This window comes from Anomaloglossus baeobatrachus, chromosome 7 (genome assembly GCF_048569485.1).
Source record: "Anomaloglossus baeobatrachus isolate aAnoBae1 chromosome 7, aAnoBae1.hap1, whole genome shotgun sequence".
Taxonomy (NCBI): Eukaryota; Metazoa; Chordata; class Amphibia; order Anura; family Aromobatidae; genus Anomaloglossus; species Anomaloglossus baeobatrachus.
Genome location: NC_134359.1, coordinates 93,203,605 through 93,227,699, shown reverse-complemented (window position 1 = coordinate 93,227,699; position 24,095 = coordinate 93,203,605). Strand labels below are relative to the sequence as shown.

Genomic DNA, 24,095 nt, shown 5'->3' with positions numbered 1-24,095 from the left:
TACATCCAGAAGAGTCAACAAACCTCAGGTCTGCGGAAGAGAAGTTCCACCCTGCCCTGAAAGAATAGTGCACACCAATGAACCACGCAAGCATCACAGCATCGAGCTCCCAAAGAGTGGACGTGCACAAATGGTACCGTGAGTTCTTTTTAGATGTGCACACTCAATTGGGGCTAGTGTAGGCCTCAGTAGTTAGAGCGCCGTCTAACTAGCGGAGACCTGTTCGATTTTTATCGTAGTGTAGCCGTAAGCTAAACAGTTTGGTAAAGTTTCTTGTTTTGATACCTGTAATAGCTGGGGGGAAGCAGTGTTTGTGCGGCCCAACTAGAAACTGCAGTACTTAGCAACCATGCTGCTGCCATACCATTTTCCATCGTTGACTTATATATATAAACAGTCATATGAAAAAGTTTGGGCACCCCTATTAATGTTAAACTATTTTCTTTATAACGTTGGGTTTTTGCAGCAGCTATTTCAGTTTCAAATATCTAATAACTGATGGACCGGTGCAAAAGTATGGGCACCCTTATCAATTTCTTGATTTGAACACTCCTAACTACTTTTTACTGACTTACTAAACCACTAAATTGGTTTTGTTATCTCATTGAGCTTTGAACTTCATAGGCAGGTGTATCCAATCATGAGAAAAGGTTTTTAAGGTGGCCACTTGCAAGTTGTTTTCCTATTTGAATCTCCTATGAAGAGTGGCATCATGGGCTCCTCAAAACAACTCTCAAATGATCTGAAAACAAAGATTATTCAACATAGTTGTTCAGGGGAAGGATACAAAAAGTTGTCTCAGAGATTTAAAATGTCAGTTTCCACTGTGAGGAACATAGTAAGGAAATGGAAGAACACAGGTACAGTTCTTGTTAAGCCCAGAAGTGGCAGGCCAAGAAAAATATCAGAAAGGCAGAGCAGAAGAATGGTGAGAACAGTCAAGGACAATCCACAGACCACCTCCAAAGACCTGCAGCATCATCTTGCTGCAGATGGTGTCAATGTGCATCGGTCAACAATACAGTGCACTTTGCACAAGGAGAAGCTGTATGGGAGAGTGATGCGAAAGAAGCCGTTTCTGCAAGCACGCCACAAACAGAGTTGCCTGAGGTATGCAAAAGCACATTTGGACAAGCCAGTTACATTTTGGAAGAAGGTCCTGTGGACTGATGAAACAAAGATTGAGTTCTTTGGTCATACAAAAAGGCGTTATGCATGGAGGCAAAAAAACACGGCATTCCAAGAAAAACACTTGCTGCCCACAGTAAAATTTGGTGGAGGTTCCATCATGCTTTGGGGCTGTGTGGCCAATGCTGGCAGCGGGAATCTTGTTAAGGCTGGAAACACATCTATGCGAGTAAAATCGGTCCGACTGGGCTGAAAAAAACTCGGCTGATTTTAGTTCACGTTAGGTCTGAGTGCAACGCAAGCGCGATGCTTTTTCTGAATAAATTAATGATTTTACTAGCGTGTGTAATGCGTATTTTTTACTATGTCATCTGCCATTCAGCTCTGCTACATGGCCGCTGACAGCAGACAAAGACAGCCATGTAGCAGAGCTGAATGGCAGATGACTGCAGACACAGACAGAGCCGCACGATCAGAATGAACTCGGGTGAACTTCACCCGACTTCATTGTCATGCTGCGGCTCTGTCTGTGTCGCATCCTGATTAGCGGTCACCTGTGAAGGGCTCACCGGTGACCGCTAATCCCCTGAGTGACTGAAGTTAGCAGCCCTCTCTCATACTCACCGATCCCCAGCGCGGCGCTGCACGGCATTCACACTGCTCCGGCGGCTTTTACTATTTTGAAAAAGCCGGCCGCTCATTAAAACAATCTCGTATTCCCTGCTTTCCCCGCCCACAGGCGCCTATGATTGGTTTCAGGGAGACATGCCCCCACGCTGAGTGACAGGTGTCTCACTGCACCCACCAATCACAGCAGCCGGTGGGCGTGTCTATACTGTGCAGTGAAATAAATAATTAAATAATTAAAAAATACGGCGTGCGGTCTCCCCCAATTTTAATACCAGCCAGATAAAGCCATACGGCTGAAGGCTGGTATTCTCATTAATCTAGGATTTAGTGGCAGCTATGGGCTGCCATTAACTCCTTATTACCCCGACTTGCCAACGCACCAGGGCAAATCGGGAAGAGCCGGGTACAGTCCCAGAACTGTCGCATCTAATGTATGCGGCAATTCTGGGCGGCTGCTGACTGATATTGTTAGGCTGGGGGGCTCCCCATAACGTGGAGCTCCCCATCCTGAGAATACCAGCCGTCAGCTGTATGGCTTTATCTGGCTGGTATTAAAATTGGGGGGGACCACACGCCATTTTTTTAAATTATTTATTTATTTTACTGCACAGCAGCTGTCACTCAGCGTGGGGGCATGTCTGACTGCAACCAATCATAGGCGCTGGTGGGCAGGGAAAGCAGGGAATATGAGATTGTTTAATGAGCGGCCGGCTTTTTCAAAAGAGGAGAAGCCACCGGAGCAGTGTGAACGCCGTGCAGCGCCGCGCTGGTGATCGGGGATCGGTGAGTATGAGAGAGGGGGGGAGAGGGATAGACCGACAGACTGTGAGAGAGGGACAGAGATAGTGACCGACACAGAGAGAGAATAGAGACCGAGAGGGAGAGACCGACTGACAGAGAATAGTGATTGACAGACATTGTGAGACATCACTCGTTTCCAGTGTTTTAGGAAACATGCGAGAAATGTATTTAGAAAATCGGATGACACTAGGATGGTGTGAGTGCCGTCCCGTGACATCTCATTTTTTACACGCTCCCATAGACTTGCATTGGAGATACTCGCAGTAGAAACTCGCAAAAAAGCAGCATGCTGCGATTTTTTTCTCAGTCCGATTTGGACTGAGAAAAAAATCGCAGATGAGAGCTGAATCATTCACTAACATGTGTCCGATTCCAATGCGAGATTTTTTCGCATTGCTCTACTGCGAGAAACTCGCAAGTGAGAAGCAGTCCTAAAGTTGAGGGTCGCATGGATTCAACTCAGTATCAGCAGATTCTTGACAATAATGTGCAAGAATCAGTGACGAAGTTGAAGTTACGCAGGGGATGGATATTTCAGCAAGACAATGATCCAAAACACAGCTCCAAATCTACTCAGGCATTCATGCAGAGGAACAATTACAATGTTCTGGAATAGCCATCCCAGTCCCCAGACCTGAATAGCATTAAACATCTGTGGGATGATTTGAAGCGTGCTGTCCATGCTCGGCGACCATCAAACTTAACTGAACTGGAATTGTTTTGTAAACAGGAATGGTCAAATATACCTTCATCCAGGATCCAGGAACTCATTAAAAGCTACAGGAAGTGACTAGAGGCTGTGATTTTTGCAAAAGGAGGATCTACAAAATATTAATGTCACTTTTATGTTGAGGTGCCCATACTTTTGCACCGGTCAAATTTTGTTTAAATGCGGATTGCACATTTTCTGTTAGTACAATAAACCTCATTTCAATCCAGAAATATTACTGAGTCCATCAGTTATTAGATATATGAAACTGAAATAGCTGTTGCAAAAACCCAAATTGTTATAAAGAAAGAAGGTGCACATTGACACCATCTGCAGCAAGATGATGCTGCAGGTCTTTGGAGGTGGTCTGTGGATTGTCCTTGACTGTTCTCACCATTCTTCTTCTCTGCCTTTCTGATATTTTTCTTGGCCTGCCACTTCTGGGCTTAACAAGAACTGTACCTGTGTTCTTCTATTTCCTTACTATGTTCCTCACAGTGGAAACTGACATTTTAAATCTCTGAGACAACTTTTTGTATCCTTCCCCTGAACAACTATGTTGAATAATCTTTGTTTTCAGATCATTTGAGAGTTGTTTTGAGGGGCCCATGATGCCACTCTTCGTAGGAGATTCAAATAGGAGAACAACTTGCAAGTGGCCACCTTAAAAACCTTTTTCTCATGATTGGATACACCTGCCTATGAAGTTCAAAGCTCAATGAGATAACAAAACCAATTTAGTGGTTTAGTAAGTCAGTAAAAAGTAGTTAGGAGTGTTCAAATCAAGAAATTGATAAGGGTGCCCATACTTTTGCACCGGTCAAATTTTGTTTAAATGCGGATTGCACATTTTCTGTTAGTACAATAAACCTCATTTCAATCCAGAAATATTACTGAGTCCATCCGTTATTAGATATATGAAACTGAAATAGCTGTTGCAAAAACCCAAATTGTTATAAAGAAAAAAGGTTAACATTAATAGGGGTGCCCAAACTGTTTCATATGACTGTATATATATATATATATATAATTGCCTTATTCTGTCTGTCTGTCTTGCTCCAAAATTGAGTCCTTACGGTGACACAAAGCTGATTGGCCGCTGGGCTCGCCATGGCCCCGCCCCCCCGCACGGATTGGCCACTCGCCCAGGCTGCGCCCCCACACAGATTGGCCGGCCGCTCACCCAGGCTCCGCCCCCCACAGATTGGCCTCTCGCCCCGGCACCCTGCAGGCATTGGCAACTCGGCCACGGCCCGCCCCCTCACACAATGCACGCTAGCTCTGGCCCCGCCCCCCACGCATTCCCCGAACCGACACGGTCACGGAGCCACGACTCACAGGTGAGTACTGTACCCCCGGGAGCCCACATCAGCGTACGCCGCCAAACCAGCCGACACATACCCTCGCATTGCTGGGGCTGGCCGGCGTATGCTGGTGTGGGCTCCCGTTCGAGCGGGGGACGGGATACCATGCTAGCATAGTTACCAGCGCATCAAGGTCCTGCAGCGGCGGAACATACACACACGCACACACATAACAGCACACACACACATCAGATCACACTCACTCTCACACACACCTCACACACACATCACATCGCATCCACACACTCACAACATCCTGGGATATCGCTTGCTTCTCGGCGGCGATACTGTGCTGTGAGCTTCCAGGACCTGCCGGAGGATCACATGGCAAGAAGCATGTGGTATCGCCGGATGTTGTGAGTGGGAGCGCGTATGTGCAATATCATCAATGTGTGTGTGGGTGTGTGGGTGTGTGTGAGTGTATGCGATCGGGTGTGTGTGAGGGTATGCGATCGGGTGTGTGTGAGTGTATGCGATCGGGTGTGTGTGAGTGTATGCGATCGGGTGTGCGTGAGTGTATGCGATCGGGTGTGCGTGAGTGTGTGAGTGTATGCGATCGGATCTGTGAGTGTCGGCAGAGGAGCACGGCGTGCTGGAGGAGGCTGGGAGGAGAGAGGCTGATCCTGGGGAAGGCTGGGATAGGGAGGCTGGGAGGAGAGAGGCTGATGCTGGGGACAGAAAAGGCTGATGTTGGTAGGAGAGAGGCTGATGCTGGGGACAGAGAGGCTGATGCTGGGGACAGAGAGGCTGATGCTGGGAGGAGAGAGGCTGATGCTGCGGGTAGAGAGGCTGATGCTGGGAGGAGAGAGGCTGATGCTGCGGGCAGAGAGGCTGATGCTGGTGCAGCATGGGGGATGGAGCACGATGGGGGGTGCGCAGCATGGGGGATGGAGCACGTTTGGGAGTGCGCAGCATGGCGAATGGAGCACGTTTGGGAGTGCGCTGCATGGCGGATGGAGCACGTTTGGGAGTGCGCAGCATGGCGGATGGAGCACGTTTGGGAGTGCGCAGCATGGCGGATGGACCACGTTTGGGAGTGCGCAGCATGCCGGATGGAGCACGTTTGGGAGTGCGCAGCATGGCGGATGGAGCACGTTTGGGAGTGCGCAGCATGGCGGATGGACCACATTTGGGAGTGCGCAGCATGGCGGATGGAGCACGTTTGGGAGTGCGCAGCATGGCGGATGGAGCACGTTTGGGAGTGCGCAGCATGGCGGATGGAGCACGTTTGGGAGTGCGCAGCATGGCGGATGGAGCACGTTTGGGAGTGCGGAGTATGGCGGATGGAGCACGTTTGGGAGTGCGCAGCATGGCGGATGGAGCACGTTTGGGAGTGCGCAGCATGGCGGATGGAGCACGTTTGGGAGTGCGCAGCATGGGAGATGGAGCACGTTTGGGAGTGCGCAGCATAGGGGATGGAGCACGATGGGGAGTGCGCTGCATGGGGGATGGAGCACGATGGGGAGTGCGGAGTATGGCGGATGGAGCACGTTTGGGAGTGCGCAGCATGGCGGATGGCGCACGTTTGGGAGTGCGCAGCATGGTGGATGGAGCACGTTTGGGAGTGCGCAGCATGGCGGATGGAGCACGTTTGGGAGTGCGCAGCATGGGAGATGGAGCACGATGGGGGGTGCGCAGCATGGGAGATGGAGCACGATGGGGGGTGCGCAGCATGGGAGATGGAGCACGATGGGAAGTGCACACCTCCCCCCAACACACACACACACACACACACGCGCACGCACTGCACAACACACCACACACACACTGGGAACCACAAACAACTGCCCTACACAGACACCCACACACACAGACAACGCTGCACACACACAACACCCAACACACAAACACCGCGGCACACACAAATATACGCACATACCACACAACACACACATTGCACAAAACATACCTCCCCCCAAAACACACCACACACACACAAACCGCGCAACACACACACACACAACGCTACAGACACACAGCGCTCCACAAACAACGCAACACACGCAACACACATACAACACCGCTCTCACCCCCCGTCACACCCAGACAACACCCAGAACATGTACAGCGCCCTACACAAACACTTGGTAACTACACACAACAACATCTATATATATAACAGAAATCATACATTAACTACACAATACGTAGATTCTAGAATACCCGATGCGTAGAATCGGGCCACCTTCTAGTATATATATATATTTCCTGTCCGATAATATATCTGTTTCCTTGTTTCTGCACCCTCACCTCCTGTACTGTTATTGAATACTGCTTGTCACTTGTCCCTTTGCCTCCTCTACATCTGCAGCGCCCACTGGCTACACACATGACCACACGGTGGCCACTCTGACACTGTGTTTATGCATTCGGCTCCCGGAGTGTCAATGTCTACATGCAGGACCAGGAATTAATTTCAAGCAGTGCTCAGTAAGCACTGTCATTCAAGCTAAGGAGAAGTGCGCGACCCCATTTGGATGAGGGGTGCAGAATGGTGTACTGATCACTTGGCCTTAGCAGGGTGCACTGATGAGCCCTTATTGGCATATGAAGTAAAAACAGTTTTCTCTCCAACTAAAAATGAAGTTACTTTCCGGGAATGACAGACTGCCTTTACTTGTGAAGTGACTGTGGGGTTTTTTTCAGTAGCCAGTTAAGAGGATGTTATGATAGGGATCCGTTACCCTGTCTGCAGTTTGTATGGAACAACCACAACCTAGAGATGAAAAATACTGGTGTTCCGCCACCGCTTATAGACAGCAGTGGGAGCCAATCCTCTTGACAAGAAAAAGTAACCAACAAAACAATAAAAAAAAAAAAGAAAATCTGCCCTGCAGGTGTGAGATTTACAGGGACTAAGTCCTTTATAAGATTGTAAAACTAATTTAAATCCCATTTCGGGGGTGACAGACTGCCTAAAAATTTCAGCATCAGCAGGGAGCCAGCGCTGGACCAAGGATGAATGAGACCTGCTGTGCTTGTTATTTTAGGTACCATATTTCTCCGAAAATAAGGCAAGACCTTATATTATTTTTTGTGTCAAAAGATGCGCTAGGGCTTATTTTCAGGGGATGTCTTATATTTTCCAATGTACAACAATCCACATTTATTTTTGAACAAAAAAAATCAACATTTATTCAAATATAATCATATTGCATTCTGGAACATCAACATTTTGTGTTAATCCTATTACTGGTTCAGATGCACATTTTCTTATTTGATCTGCTATTCTCATGGTGCAGAACCAGTCCTATAGTGGTGGGTGCACACCATATTTACACAGGTTTACATTACCTGCTTAAATTTATTATTCTCTATGTACTGCTAAGTTTACCCCCTAAATAAAGCAGACAACCCCTAAAAGAATTGCACTTACCAGACCTCAAACATTTAGAGTTGGCAAGTGAATTGGCTCTCATGTACAAATCTGCATCGCTGTCAGGTCCCCCTGTGCTCTACAGAGGTTGGCTGCCCCTGGTGACTTGAAGCAGTATAGGAGTGATACTGGTACCCAACTTTTTGTGAGAGCTGCAATGCAATGTATATGGAAAGGTGAGGGACCTGACAGTGAGAAAGATCTCTATGTGAGAGCCCATCCACCATCAGCACTTACCAACTGTAATTGTATGGAATCTGGTGTGTGTCATTTTTTTCTGCTTTCTTTTGGTGGTGTGTGCTTTCATTTGGGGTCTGCTTTCTTTGATGAAGAGTCCTGCTGTATTCTTTAACTTTTAAGCTGCTTGGACACTTCCTTATGGAACCACAACTAGGGCTTATTTTTGGAGAAGAGCTTATAATTTAAGCATACTCCAAAAAAAAAAAAAAAATCTCACTAGCGCTTATTTTCGGGGTAGATCTTATTTTAGGAGAAACAGGGTATTTTACGATGTTTGGAGTGCACTTTCTTGAAAGTGAAAAACCCCTTTAATATTAGTATTCTCCATTTTGCTTACTTTTGTGACACCAATTGATCAATCCCCATTTCATCATTTTGTAATTATCTCAGGATTGTGGACGCTGGATTATACACAAGAGTTAACCTCACCCTTATGCATAACCGCTTCCCATGGTTATACAGACTGTGTCCGATATTTACTGCATCGCCGTGCAGATCCCAATGCTGCACCTGGAGGGCGCTCTCCACTGCATGAAGCCTGCGCGGGAGGTCATGATACTTGCGTCCAACTACTGCTAGAACACGGAGCCACGCCTAATCACCGCAGTGATGATGGTCTTACTCCACTTCACTTCTGTAAAGTGAAAAACTCTTTAAGGTAAGAACAGTTCAAATTACGTTCCCTTAAGTTTCAAACTACACTTCTGTCTTCAAGCTAAGGAAAACTTCTAAAATACAATACTTTATTATTAATAAGTTAAAAAAGGGGGAAACCCCAACATTTCAATAACAAAATTACAAAGTGCACAAATGAAAAAAGCAAAAAAGCACAGGAGGGGCCTGGCCCTTAGGTAGCCCTCGATCTCCCCCTACCTTGCTGCGGAGGTCGGCACCCTAAGGCCTACGCAGTTTGGCGCCCCCGCTCACCGAAGACTTTCCCTCCGGGCCCTAATCTGGCCCTGACGGTCCGGGAGGTGAAAATCTACTAGCGGAAAGAGTTTTTTCAAATTGAACAAACAATAGATTTAAAAGATGTAGATCAAATACACTATGACCAATATAATGAAACTGGAAACATAGTAGGGTACAATCAACCAATGAGGAATCACCCGTCAAAACCTGATGATTCCAACCAGAAACACCCAACGCGTTTCCCCTCATATATTTGAGGTTCTTCAGGGGTAAATACAGTAGTAGTTAGTTCAAAAGACATATAGATATACAAAATGCTGGTGGTCCCAAACAGCACTGCAAGTGAGTAGACCCCCACTACCCCCCACACACGGGTAACAAGTCCCAACAGAACTCCGTGTTACACTCAACACCCAAAATGGTCCCGGGACTAGGCTCCCACAGGGTAACCAGCTTCAGTCAGGGTGTCTTATACAATTAGGGGGCAGATCCCGTTTGTTCAAAATAGCGGGTATTGACTACTTATCTTAAACCGCAGTGCTCAGCGATAAAGGGACATGCTTCACCGGACTCCCTGGATGTGGCGTGAGTCAAAGCCCCCCTACATCAAGATATACGCTCCTTAGTTCACCATCCTCCCATCTAGAGGTGGACAAAGTGTTTGCATGCAGAATACAGGGGCAAGGAGGACCTCCTTGCCCTTGTTTTCTGCATGCAAACACTTTGGCCACCTCTAGATGGGAGGATGGTGAACTAAGGAGCGTATATCTTGATGTAGGGGGGCTTTGACTCACGCCACATCCAGGGAGTCCGGTGAAGCATGTCCCTTTATCGCTGAGCACTGCGGTTTAAGATAAGTAGTCAATACCCGCTATTTTGAACAAACGGGATCTGCCCCCTAATTGTATAAGACACCCTGACTGAAGCTGGTTACCCTGTGGGAGCCTAGTCCCGGGACCATTTTGGGTGTTGAGTGTAACACGGAGTTCTGTTGGGACTTGTTACCCGTGTGTGGGGGGTAGTGGGGGTCTACTCACTTGCAGTGCTGTTTGGGACCACCAGCATTTTGTATATCTATATGTCTTTTGAACTAACTACTACTGTATTTACCCCTGAAGAACCTCAAATATATGAGGGGAAACGCGTTGGGTGTTTCTGGTTGGAATCATCAGGTTTTGACGGGTGATTCCTCATTGGGTGATTGTACCCTACTATGTTTCCAGTTTCATTATATTGGTCATAGTGTATTTGATCTACATCTTTTAAATCTATTGTTGGTTCAATTTGAAAAAACTCTTTCCGCTAGTAGATTTTCACCTCCCGGACCGTCAGGGCCAGATTAGGGCCCGGAGGGAAAGTCTTCGGTGAGCGGGGGCGCTAAACTGCGTAGGCCTTAGGGTGCCGACCTCCGCAGCAAGGTAGGGGGAGATCGAGGGCTACCTAAGGGCCAGGCCCCTCCTGTGCTTTTTTGCTTTTTTCATTTGTGCACTTTGTAATTTTGTTATTGAAATGTTGGGGTTTCCCCCTTTTTTAACTTATTAATAATAAAGTATTGTATTTTAGAAGTTTTCCTTAGCTTTATACCTTTGCACTTCTAATTTATTCCCTTGAGTAATATATACACTTCTGTCTTCATAACATCGCACTTGAAGAATTGTTATTCATTGAGGCAATGCACATTACCAATTTTTCCTTGGACCAAGTGATCCACGGAAAAAAGTTTTCGGCATGCACGACATGCCTCTGACAATCAAGTGGCACTCAAGCATTCAAGTCTATGGGCTGGTGATAAAAAAATCAGACTACACTCTGATGACATCAGTATGATATTCGGTTTTCATGGACTGTGGAGTGGAGTGTGTCAATGACTGCCTTCTGGACATCTGTCAAGTCAGAAGTGTTCCCCATGATTGTGTAACCTACTGAACCAGTCTAAGGCACCATTCTAAATGCTTAGGAAGCCTTTGCAGGTGTTTTGTGGTAATTAGTCTAATTTTCTGAGTAACAGCTTTTGGGTTTTCATTGGCTGTAAGCCATAATCATCATCATTAACATAAATAAACACTTGAAATAGATCACTTTGTGTGTAGTGACTCTATATAATATATATTTTCCCCTTTTTGTATTCAATTACTGAAATAAATTAACTTTTTGAGGATATTCTAATTTATTGTGATGCACTTGTATTTTAATGCAATCAGTCTTTAACAGTACAAGGCCCCTATATTTTCTATTGTCAGATGTCTTTGGTGAGAAAATAATCAAAAAGACATTGTAAATGTGAACAGGGTGCTAGCCAAAATATGCACATATATCTATATAAAGTGAAAGCTGCACACCAAATTCAGAGAAATATGAACAAGCATAACTGCTTTATAATACATAAGGAATGAAAAATACAATTAGCCATATGAAAAATTTGAAAAACTGAAATGTGACATTGCATAACTGCTGAGGATTATTTGAAAAAAAAGAGATATTTAGCTAATGTATTGATCAATTCATTACTGCCCCAAACCACTTCACGGTAATCTCTTATTTATTGGGTCCCTAACCAAATGGTACCTCTATATGCGGTTAAAACCTGCTTGTGTGTATGGGTCCCTAACCAAAAGTTACCTCTATGTTCGGTTTAAACCTGCTTGTGTATGGGAAGCAAGGGACCTGGCTATATATATGTGGCTATATATATGTGTGTATATATATATACAATGATGTTCCAGCAGTCTTTTTGATTGGTATGCAGTTTTTTCTGTCTGAGAACCCAGTCCCTCCCTTTAGCTATCTTTATTCAATTTCCTATACAGAACTAGGCAGGCTAGCAAGAGTTAATCTCTGCTGGCTGCTTGTTAGTCTCTTTGATCACATGCTATGGCGGAGCCAATCACATTCACTCCCCTCCTATATATGCTGGATGGACTATTCCATTAATGCTAGCTACAGTTTACCCATACTGGTCTGAGTTTTGGTTTCCCCTGTCTGTCTTAATCTGTGGGAATCTGAGGGAAAGGGGGGAACAGATTAGATCTGGTTAGGAAAATAGTAAGGTACGGGACTCCTGCTTCTCCTACTCCAAGGGTAATCCAGAGTTCAGGGATAGCCTAGGATAGCCTGGCGGGAGGGACACTATAGGAGCCCCCTGTCCCTCACTATCCTCCAGTCACATCATAACAGAAAACCTAGAAATTAAAGAGAACAAAATATACAGAATGCAAACACATAATTTTGACCTTCTATATTTAGGTTTAGTAATGGCTGGTAGGGAACAATTGAAGGGTTTGTCTCTTTGACAGGTGGGGGTCTAGCCACTGGGAACTGGAGTACAACCATTACGAACTGCACCAATCGGCAGAATGGGAAACCTTTATTCAGCAGTGCTCATGTTCAACCTCCACTTCATTCATTTTCATGTCGCTGCTGAGCAATGCTCTCTTTTTTTTTTTGCCATACCCATAGAGAATGAACAAAGTGGCAGTTGGGTATCCAACCTGCTGCTAAAAGTGCCCAATCAGGAATAAAAGTTTCCCTTTCTGCTGATCATTGCAGGTGCAAACGATTGGACCCCACAGAACAGATCAGTTAGTTACCAAATATCCTGTGGATAGGTGATAACTTGTTTTCATCGAATAACTCCTTTAAGGGGATGGTTCACTACTCTACAATAATGGCCACATCTCTGTAAAATGTAAAACTGATAGGGAAGGCTTTTTCTAAATACCTTGTTCAGCCAATTTTGCCTCTGAGCGGCACTATTGTGCTCCGCTCATCCCCATGAAGTGTCCTCTGAGATCCGGTGATGTCATGTCAACTTCCAGTTGACCTGACATCATCGCGGCTGGCCCCAGTCTTCCTTAGTGATTGGGCTATGGGTGGAGTTTCAACGCTCAGCACAGCCCAGCATCGCTCCTGCATATGGTGCTCTGCATCGAAGGAGAGGGCATGTGCGAGATGCTGCGCTGTGACATTGGGCTGTGACGAGTGGTGAAATGCTGCCCACGGCCCAGTCACTCAGGAAGACTGGGGACGGCCGCGGTGATGTCAGGACAACTGGAACTTGACGTGACATCACCGGATATCAGAGGTTACGGTGCCCGGGGATGCGTCACTTCATGGGGATGAGTGGACCGCAATAGCACCACTCAGAGGCAGAATTGGCTGAACAAGGTATTTGACAAAAGCCTTCCCTACCAGTTTTAAAGGGATGTGGCCATTATTGCAGAGTAGTGAACTATCCCTTTAAGTCCTTCAATAATCGGAGTGTAGCTTTACTAGTCTTCTTTTCCAGACAGAGCAGTGATTGTGTTTTTTTTAGCTGCTATAGCACCAGAGAGAAGATTTCCTTTTAATTTAATTTTTAATGGTCCTTTAGGTGTATTGATCATTACTTCTATCAAATTATCTAATTCTGTCAACCAGACCTTCAACCATTTGAAGCACAAGAAGTTCAATTTGTCATTAACCATATTTTTCCGTAGATGTGCTGAGGTCCTTCTACAGCATGGAGCCCTTGTGAATCAACCCACGGAGGTAATGCAGGATACTCCACTCCACATTGCAGCACGCTTAGGACTCTTGGGTCATGTAGGGTTGTACCTACACTATGGAGCAAACATCGATGCTAAGAATGCTGATGGTGAGACTCCTCTGATTTCAGCTTGTGGAGGAAATTGTGATGACAAGGAAATTTGTCTGCAAATATGTAGTCTTCTCCTAGAGAAAGGAGCAGACCCAGAAGCCCAAGACCAGCAAGAAAGACGACCTCTACACCACGCCTGCAGAAAAGCTGAGCACCATGTGGTGGAATTGCTCTTTAAATATAATGCAGATGTCAATGCTACTGATTATAATGGAGTCCTGCCACTGAGCTGTGTATTACAAAACGCTGAGCTGTATGAAGACAAGAGACCTCATCTTGCTGTACGCACACTACTAAACCATGGAGCCCGCAGTGTGTGTCCTGAGGCTTTTGGGAAGGTACAAAAATAATTAAATAGATTGTTAAAACTAATGGGTTAATGAGCATTTGGGGTTTCTTTTTTCTGGAATAGATGGTTGAAGCATGAATTATTTTTTTTCCCGCACAGTGCATTAGGCTCAAAAGTGTCCACAATCAGCTTTATCTTTATCAGGGGTGGATATATCATTGGTGCAGCCTGTGCGGCCGCCAGGGCTACTCCGAGAGTACAGCGGGCCATTTCTACCTCCAAATCAGGAGGAACTGTACATTTCGATGAGCTCTTGGGATACACAGGACCCATAAATTGTTTTTGCACTTTTTCTGTCTGTGTCCTCCAGTGATCTTTATAACCAGCCAAACTCTTAACTAGAGATGGGCGAATAGTGAAATATTTGGTTTCAGATTATGCTATCCGAATACCAAGTACTATTCCAGTATTTTTCATGAATAACAAATCTAATACAAGTCAATCGGGAGTCCGAGCATTTTTCATGATTATTTCCCAGAAAAATGCTCAGTTTCCCATTGACTTGCATTAGATTCATTATTCATGACAAATACTAGAATAGTAGTAATCCAAACCGGAAATTTCACTATTCTCCCATCTCTACTCTTTACATCAAAGTGCAAAAATAATTCCTGGGCCGTCTTATCACTAACAAAACGACACAACTCTATAGCTGCCAAGGTTCACAGCCTAGTGCCCAATACCCAAAAATGCAACATAGTCCATACCGTTCCTCATAATGATAGCTTACACAGATCTGTACTAAATTGTACCATGATGTGAAATATGATGGTGCTATATAAATGAGGATTGTTGTTGTTATTGTTATTATTATCACTAATAGTATTACTATTATTATCATCTTCTAACAAATCAATAATATATGTCAGAAAATGTCATCTATGTGGGTATAGGACCCAACTAATCGTTAAAACATGAGATGTGATGTAATACTGAGCTTAGTGTCCCTTTTCTCATAAAACAAGAACTAACATGATTCCAGGAGTCTGTAAAGATCAATATAACATAAAGTGCACATGCTGGAATTTGTAGCAGTTCCAGCTTAAAGATCCTGTAGAAGACAGTTTCTATCGTAGATATCATACTAAAGCCTGCTTTACACGTTACAATTAATCGTGCGATTGCATTTGCGATCGGTGTGTATCCAGTTCATAGCCTTAAGGTTCATAGATTAAAGTGCACAAAGCCTGATGCAAAGTGGCAATTTCTCACATAAGTTCATGTGGGCACATGCTTAAACTTGTGAACGTTGCAAACTGGTCAAAAACAGTAACTTGCTGTACTTTCTTGCTTTGCTTACATGGATTCCTCCGTTGTGGCCAGTTTTGCGCGGGCGCGGCGCTGGGCTCTAGTTGTGGGGCTCCTCTTTACCGCAGGCTCTCAGGTCACGTACATACTTGGTATGGTGATGGCTAGAGGTTCTTCTTCTGAGGGTGTTGGGCTCTCCTCCCAGCGAGAATACGGCAGCATCTCTGGCTCTTGGGTCAGCTCCTCAGCTTCCTGGCTTCCCCTCCCCCTTAGTTCTTCTGAGCACTCCTCTGGCAGCAGCGCTGGGGACGGATTTTTGTCAGCAGGCCAGGGCGGTGGACTCTTTGCCGCAGACATCACTGAGGACACTCGGGGTGAGCGCCAGGGGAGCAGATAGCGGTCCACCATCTTTTTGGGGAACCGCGCCTCCAAGTCCACTTTGAACTTCAGGTACTCTGGACCTGCTCTTTCCGGCAGGGACGTGGGACCCGGTTCCTTAGACTGGGGAGCGGTGTCTGCTCTGGCCTTACAGGCTGGGGTAGATAGCGGTGCGGCCTTGTCTTGGCGGGCCGCGCCTGGCATGGCGGCGGCCTGGTCTTGGCGGGCCGCGCCCAGTATAGCGGCGGCCTGGTCTTGGCGGGCCGTGCCTGGCATGGCGGCGGTCTGTTCTTGGCGGGCCGCGCCCAGCATGGCGGCGGCCTGGTCTTGGCGGGCCGCGCCCAGCATGGCGGCGGCCTGGATTGGAGTCGCTGCTGTGACTGACTCTCGGCGGGCCGGGCAGCGTATCGCTGCAACAGCCGGTTCTTGGCGGGCCGCACCTGGCATGGCTGCGGCCTGGTTTGGAGTCGCTCCTGCGGCGTAGATCGACGTCGCGGCTGCGGCGGGATCTTGCTTGGCTGAGCGGGGCATCGCTGCTGCGACCTGAGCTGGACGGGCCGGGCTGGGCATCGATGCTGCGGCGGTCTGGGCTTGGTGGGCCGCACCTGGCGTGGCTGCTGCCTGGTTCAGCGTCGCCGCGCCGGGCATCTCTCCAGGGACCGCGAGCATGGCAGCGGGGGTCGGGGCACTCCAGCGGGCAGGGGCAACACAGGACTCACCCATCAGTAGCATCATCGGGGTCTGAGTCGTCGCCGCCCGGTGTGGCACTCGTCGTGCGGTTCCCTCCTCGTAGGCCCGAACCGCTGCAGTCATCTCCAGAAGCTCCGTGTGTCCCTCTCTGATCTACCGTACGATCCTGGCCTCCAGTCGGTCGCAGAACTGGGCAAGCTCCCGATACCACCAGGCAGCGGAGCCTGGCTCTGGGTCTCTGCGTTCAGACGCCATCTCCTCTGCTTCTTCCTGTAGCTTTTCTCTCAATAGCAGACTTTTGCTTTCTCCTTTTTCTTCCACCAGCCTTGTACTTCGCCTCCGGGTAAGTTCAGAGCTCCTTCCATCACACCCGAGGTCAGTACGCTGCAGGGGTTCTCTCTGCTCTCCTCGCCACACCTCTTCGTGGGCGGTTACTTCTTCCAGCGCGGGCTTCTGTTGTTTTTCAGCGCGCTTTTCATGGTGGCAATATGGCGGCGCTTCAAACTTTTTAAGCGGACTGCCCAGGCACATGGTCACCTGTCTTTGCAGGTCTAGTTCTTATCCTGTTCCTGACGCCAGATGTGAAGCCCCACAGGTGCGGTGTAGCGGTGCATTACCTTCAGGGACTCCACGTGGATGGAACAGTCTGGTCACAGGTAGGGAAACTTCTTTTAGGATTTTCGTGACGCCACTCTTGGTATTGCGGTCAGTGGGGACCGCCACTGCAGTTTAAGGGGTGCCTGGGGCTGATGGTGGGTGGGTGCAGTCAGTTGTAGTGGCCTCCCGAGAGTGAGGCAAGCCCCAGGGCCCTGTGTAGGTGTGTGGGACCACAGGTCGCAGAATAGCTCAACACAAGCAGAATGTCTTTCAGGGGTTTTACTCACTGTTGATGGCAGGGTGAGTAACCCGGGCGTAGCTGGGATGAACCAGGCTGGAACCAGGTGTCCTTCCGGCTGACTGATGAGGGTGGCCACTGACTCGCCTTCCTTAGCCCTTTGGTGGTTTGTGGTAACCCCGACTTGCAGTCCCTACGGGGGTCACCCAGGGAAGTTATTGCTCCCCTCGTTTCGGCCTGCTGGCTTGTAGCCTGGACCAGGTCACTCCGGCTGCTTGCCTCCTGTGAGCTATGGGCCCTCACTCTGCTACGTGGCTGCGAACTCTGTGGTGTTGTCTTGGGGGTTTGAAGTGCCCCCTCAGGCAGGTTTGGCAGAAGAAAGGTGGATCTATCTCTGCACTGGGACCTGTTACCCGTTTGGGCCTGGTTACTCCCTGGCAGTCCCCTTACTTTGCCACCCCGTTGCTCTCTCTAGCTTTGGGTGGATTTCGGGCGGCACTACCAGGTGACCGGTCTCCCCCGTCAGTGGTCACTGCACGGATGTTGTTAGACTGCCACAGCTCCAGGGTCTGCTTCTCTGCTTCTGCTCTCCCTGAGCTGCACACTAAACCGGCTCACTCATGGGACCTGCACATCTGCTCTCTCCGCTGTCCTCTCACTAACTGCCTCCTCCCTTGACACTCAATCACTGACTGACTCAGCTCACTCCTCTTTTCTTCCTTTTCCCACTCGTGCCTGCCTACGCCATCTAGCAACCAGGCTTTCTACCGCACCCCTTGAGTGGACATGGAGGCCACGCCCCCTCCTGGAAGCTCTCAGGAGTCCTCCCAAAGGTACATGTGTGAGACCTGATTACTATGCGCCTGTGTAGTCACACCTAGGTCAGCCTCCTGGGTTACCTGTATTGTACTGCCCCCAGCATGGGTGCAGTACTCAGTGGTGCCTGACCAGGTCAGGGGCGCCACACTGATATCTCCTGTGCAGCAGTCCCTGGTGCTGATATCTCCTGCGCTGCCGTCCCCAGTGTTGATGTCTCTGCCGCTGCTGCTTACGGGTCCGCTGTGCAGTGAATATTCATGAGCATAATGAGCGGGCCTGGAAGCAAGTGACAGAAGCACTGAAGACAGAAGCACTGGAGAAAGGTGAGTTTAGAAAATAATTTTATTTCAAAGTCACATGTTTTCTTCGATACGTGTCACACTGATATCACACAGATCACATCAGTGTGCGGGCCGTGTGACATCAGTGCTACGGGGAATCATGGATCTGTGAAGGGGACCTATGAATGCAGATGTTGAGACTCCTCTGAGTAAAGTTAGTGTAAAAAAATAGCTGATGAGAAACTTCATGCAATTTTATTGGTTTACCAAGGAACTTGATTTTTTTTTTAGTAATTAAACAAATATACAAAAATCTAGCAAATATATGTATGTTACATATCTATGTGTTATCTGTGCAGGTTCTGCGCTGCTGTTCTGCTCTTCCTGAAGTGATTGCAATGCTTTACAACTCATATCTAAACCTTCAAGTCTGCAGCAAATGGAGACAAGACATCCCACACAATGTGTTTCAGGTCAGAATGATTTGGTAAAACTGTTGATCCCATTTGTAGCAGGATGTAATCTTAAAGGGGTTATGCAGCCTTCGAGAATTGATGGTTTATCTTCAGAGTATGTCATCAATATTTGATTTGTGGGGTCTTACTATGGCACCCTTCTGATCAGCTGTTTAGTCTCCAGCAGCTTCTTGAGTGTCTACATTAGCTTGCGGGCCCATCAATACTTTCATGTGCCATATTTTTAAGGCCATGTAAGATATTACAGCATAATTCCTGGGAAATGAATAGGACAACGCTGCAATACCTTCCATCACCGCTTTGAAACACAACAAGAAAGTAATAACCAGTCTGCAATCTAATAAACACATTGGAGAGGTTGCAGCATAACTACTTCTTCAAACAGCTAATAACCAATATTGGTACTTTGCCTGGCTCTTCCAATTGTCCTGGTGTGGTGGCAATCAGGGTTGATCTCAGTTGTGAATTGACAGCTGGCATGAAGCCCAGGGGTTAGTAATGGAGAGGCATTTATCAGACATCCCCTTTACAAACCTCAGCAAGTCTAGAGTTAAAAAACAAACAGGAAAAAAAAAAGTTTTATTTGAGTAAACACTTCCCCATACTCCCTCATTCACCAATCTTTTAATTTAAAAAAATCCTTGAAGTTCCAACGTAATCCAATTGGGGATTACAGACTTCCCCACAATCCCTCATTCACCAAAAGAAAAAATGAAGTGGGCTCCCACCTACTTTTGGTAACCAACCCAGACAAAGCAGACAATTGAAGGCTGCAACCCTCAGCTGCCTCTTTTACCTTTGTTGGCTATCAAAAATAGAGGGGAACCCACTCCATTTCTTTGAAATTATTCATTTAAATAATTTTAAAAAAGTTCACCAATTTATTAGCAAAAGAAATCCTGGAAGTTCCGACATAATCCAATGGTGTAAAGTCCCATGACTATCATCAATTTCCATGGAGCTTTGTTCTGAAAACATTCTCAGAATGCTGCTCCATAGGTCACTCCCGGTCAACGGTAGGTACAGAATTTCTCACACTCATAAGAAATTCCATGACTACCACTGACCTGGAGAGACCTATGAAGCCTCGTTCTGAGAACAAAGCTCTAAAGAAATCAATGGGTGTTGTAAGACCATTGGATTACATCAGAACTTCCAGGATTTCTTTTGCTAATAAATTGGTGAATGAGGGAGTGTGGGGGAATCTCTATTCAAATAAACTTTTTTAAATTATTTAACTAAATAATTTCAAAGAAATGGAGTGGGTTCCCCTCTATTTTTGAAAACCAGCAAAGGTAAAGTAGGCAGCTGAGGGTTGCAGCCTGCAGTTGTCTGCTTTGCCTGGGCTGGTTATCAAAAATAGGTGGGAGCCCACTTCATTTTTTCTTTTTTATTGTTCAAAGCAGCGTACCAGCATCTTCCTAAAGCAATAAAGCTTGTTGATTGGCTACGCTGCAGCCTTTCAAAAAACTTTATTAGGATAAGAACAGCACCTGAACACTGAGCGCGGACACAGACTTTTTTAAAAAGTTTGTGTTCAAGTTCAAGCCCCAAACTTTACCAGACTTTACCCACTCATTCCTACTGATAACCAGAGAAGGTGCTGATGGTTGGTCCCCCATTGTTCTAATATTGATCAGTGGGGGATTGGATAACCCCTTTGAAATACTGGATTGAATACCTCCTTTGATGCCGTTAGTGCCATTCTCTCACTAAGTTCTTGTGTGTTGATTGAAGTGCCCAGGTTGGGTCTCATGTACCCACCAGGCTTATGCAAGGGGCCTTTATAGTGGTACACAGACTCCTATGGCTCTATAAACAGAGCCATAGCCCTCTATGCCATCAAATGCTTGTAAATTATACCATATCATTGTGGTCAATCTGTTAAGACTACAACAGTAGAATTAGGCTATGTGTCCACGGTAGAATGTACCTGCGGATTTTTCTGCCTTAAAATCTGCGACTTTCGCGGCAAATCTGCACCCGCGGATTTGCCGCGGATTTGCCGCGGATTTACCGCGGATTTGCCGCGGATTTTGATGCGGATTTTTTTTTTTTTTCCCCATTCAAAACCAAAAATCCGCACCAAATCTGCACCAAACAATTGACATGCTGCAGATTTTTCCGGATCAAAATACGCGGCAAATCCGCAGCGGAAAAATCCGCAGCATGGACACAGCATTTCCAAAATGCCATTGAAATGGCTTGGAAGTGCCGCTGCTGCAGATTTTCGGGAAATCCGCGGCAAATCCGCGGCAAAATCCGCGCAAAATCCGCAGCGTGGGCACATAGCCTAAAACCTCAACTATTTGCAAGGTCAATGCTCAGAAGCTAAACAGTACAGACATTCAAATAGAAGCTTCGGCACATGAAGAATAAAAGAAAAGAAAAAGGAAAAATGATGCTCAAAAACTTGTTTTGTTTATTATATGTACACAGGCATGTGACTCGGAAGTTCTGTCTGACGTTTCGACCCCACAATGGGTCTGTTTCAAGGACATACAATCTATTTCATAGAAAAACATAAAACAAAAAATGAATGGAAATTATATCCCATGACTGTGAATTTTTAATTCCCATTTTTTGTTTTATGTTTTTCTATTAAATAGGTTGTATGTCCTTCAAAAAGACCCATTGTAGGGCCGAAACATTAGACGGGATTTTCGAGTCACATGCCTCTTTACATATAATAAACAAAACAAGTTTTATAGCATCATTTTTTTTCTTTTTCTTCTCTTTTATTCTTTGTGTGCCCAATCTGTTAGCGAAAATTAAAACTGGTTCCATCGCAATGTGTAAAATCGCCATGTTTCGGTATATGAATAACCACTTTGAGCCTCTCATTACTTTTTGACTGTCCCATATTATTTTTTTTCCCCCTCTAGGCTCATCATTCCTTCTACACAACACTGTTCGGTGACTCCGGAGGAGTGCGATCCCTGCAGCACTTGTGCAGATTTTCACTCCGCAAACATTTTGGTAGTCAGTGTCACCTTTTCATTCCTTTACTACCAGTCCCTACAGTTATTAAAGACTATCTTCTGCTCGCCACGGAACAGAGCGGCTGCCTGCTCTGAATCACTAAAGTGACTTGGATGTTGCCTATCCTGTGTGTGCAACAACCTTGAAATGTATTTCTTCACATATTGTCAATGTTCTGGTCATTGAGGTCATTCAAGAGCTGTGGTCACAAGATGACGGAGCAGGACCGGAGCTGTGTCGGAAAAGACGAATATTATTGAGTATATTTCTAGGGGCAGGAACATGCATTAATGATACCACTCTGATGGTGCAATAAAAGAAAATGCTCGTGTGGTGCTTTAAACATCTAGACTTTTTTATGCAACAGATTTTGCAATTTTTTGCACAATAAAATTCACCTTGTCATTGTATTATCTCCTCCTTTTTTCCCCACATATCTAAATAGATAATACATGTAACATGTAAATAGTTGAGGTTTTGCATGACCAATACATTTAATTTAAATAATCTTAAAGGGAATCTGTCAGCAGGTTTTTGCCACCTAATCGAGATCAGCATAATGTAGAGACAGAGACCCTGATTTCAGCAATGTGTCACTTATTGGGCTGCTTAGTGTAGTTTTGATAAAATCACTGTTTGATCAGCAGTAGATTATCATTACAGGACTACTTGGTGTGCTGCCAGGTAGTCCAGCATATTCCTGAGCTCTGTATAACTGATAGATCTACAACAGAGAAAACATTGATTTTATCAAAATGACAACAAACAGCTCAGTAAGTGACACATCACTGGAATCAGGGTCTCTGTCTCTATATTATGCTGCTCTCAAATGGGGAAGCAAAAACCTGGTGACAGACTCCTCTTAATAGCATGCCAAGCTCTTTGATGTCTCAATGTAAATCTTAGAAACAGTATCATTGTAAGTTCCTTATATATTGCACAGTTTAGGTGCAATAGAATAGGAGCAGGTCAATTAAATCCAGAGGAAATTTGGACAACAAAATGTCAAGTATTCTCACAGAAAAAAATGCATACGGTATTTTGCATTGATACAGTATATATATTTATCAATGCGGTTAATAGAAATGAAGCACCGCACCACGTGTTTTACGTTACTTCACCCCCTTGGAAGAAGCTATCAACTCACTATCATTCTTTATTCGACCTAGTGTTCAACCAGTCATTTTTATGGGGCCTTTTTCCGCTGAATACTTTTTTTTGTATGTCTCCTCTTTTAAAATTATTTTAGGTATTTGATTAATAAAGCTTAGTTTGTTTTGGCCTACACTCCATTTTTTGTTGGTTTGCATCTTTATGTAGAGCAACAATTCCTTTTTTTCAGATCCTCAGAGAATTCTTTGCCATGTGGAGCCATGATGAACTTCCAGCGACCAGTATGAGAGGGTGTGTGAGGGATAACACCAAATGTAACCTACCCGCTCCCCATTCACACCTGAGACTTTGTAATACTAATGAGTCACATGACACTGGGGCACACAATTTGGCCATTTTCACTTAGGGGTGTACTCATTTTTGTTGCTGGCGATTTAGACATTAATGGCTGTCTTGAGTTATTTAGAGGCCACACCAAATTTACACTGTTAGGCTCCTTTCACATTACGTTTTACCTTCCGCTCACAGGTCCCGTCGGAGCATCCGTCCGAACCGCCCCTCCCCCACTCTGCCAAGCGTGTTCCAGACGCATGCGCCCGGCAGGGCCATTCACTGTTATGGAGCGCACTGCGTTAGCGTGTGCTCTGTTTTGTGCCATTTTGTGCACATATACGTTTCTGCAGACAGACACCCGAATGTAGTCCACCTACGTTCGGGTGTCCGTCTGCAGAAACGTATATATACAATACAGTATTCTTCTGGGAATTTAGATATGTGAATAGTTTTTCATAGCGGAAGAGGACATGGAATGCTTGTGCCACATAATGAAAGTTCCAACTATGAAAGTTAATATCGACCCTAAAAAGGGTTGTGCCAGATCACTTAGGATAACAAGCCAAACCAGAAACACCATTTGCAGACACATGTTTCAGAATGTTGCAAATGGAGCTTCTGGTTTGTTTTCTTTTCCTAAGTGAAGTGGCAAAAAACTCTGAAGGGTCAATATTGACTTTTAAGTATTGCTGGCACAAGGCTGGGGCCACACGGGGATTACTGCGATCCCCTCGCATGACACTCGGCTCACGCTGGCAGTACAGCGGAGCCGAGTGTAATTCGAGTGTCCCTGCG

At 46.0% G+C, this 24,095-nt stretch overlaps 1 protein-coding gene across 1 annotated transcript in view; it reads left to right on the top strand.

Annotated features, from left to right (window-relative positions):
• ASB18 (ankyrin repeat and SOCS box containing 18) overlaps positions 1-22,647 on the top strand; it is a 56,546-nt gene extending 33,899 nt beyond the window's left edge. Inside the window, exons 2-5 of the mRNA XM_075318935.1 lie at positions 8,639-8,906; positions 13,636-14,134; positions 18,756-18,869; positions 21,758-22,647. Coding sequence (XP_075175050.1) covers positions 8,639-8,906; positions 13,636-14,134; positions 18,756-18,869; positions 21,758-21,949 — 1,073 coding nt within the window. The 3' untranslated portion in view covers positions 21,950-22,647. The remainder of the gene's footprint in view (positions 1-8,638; positions 8,907-13,635; positions 14,135-18,755; positions 18,870-21,757) is intronic.
• Positions 22,648-24,095: the final 1,448 nt, after the last annotated feature.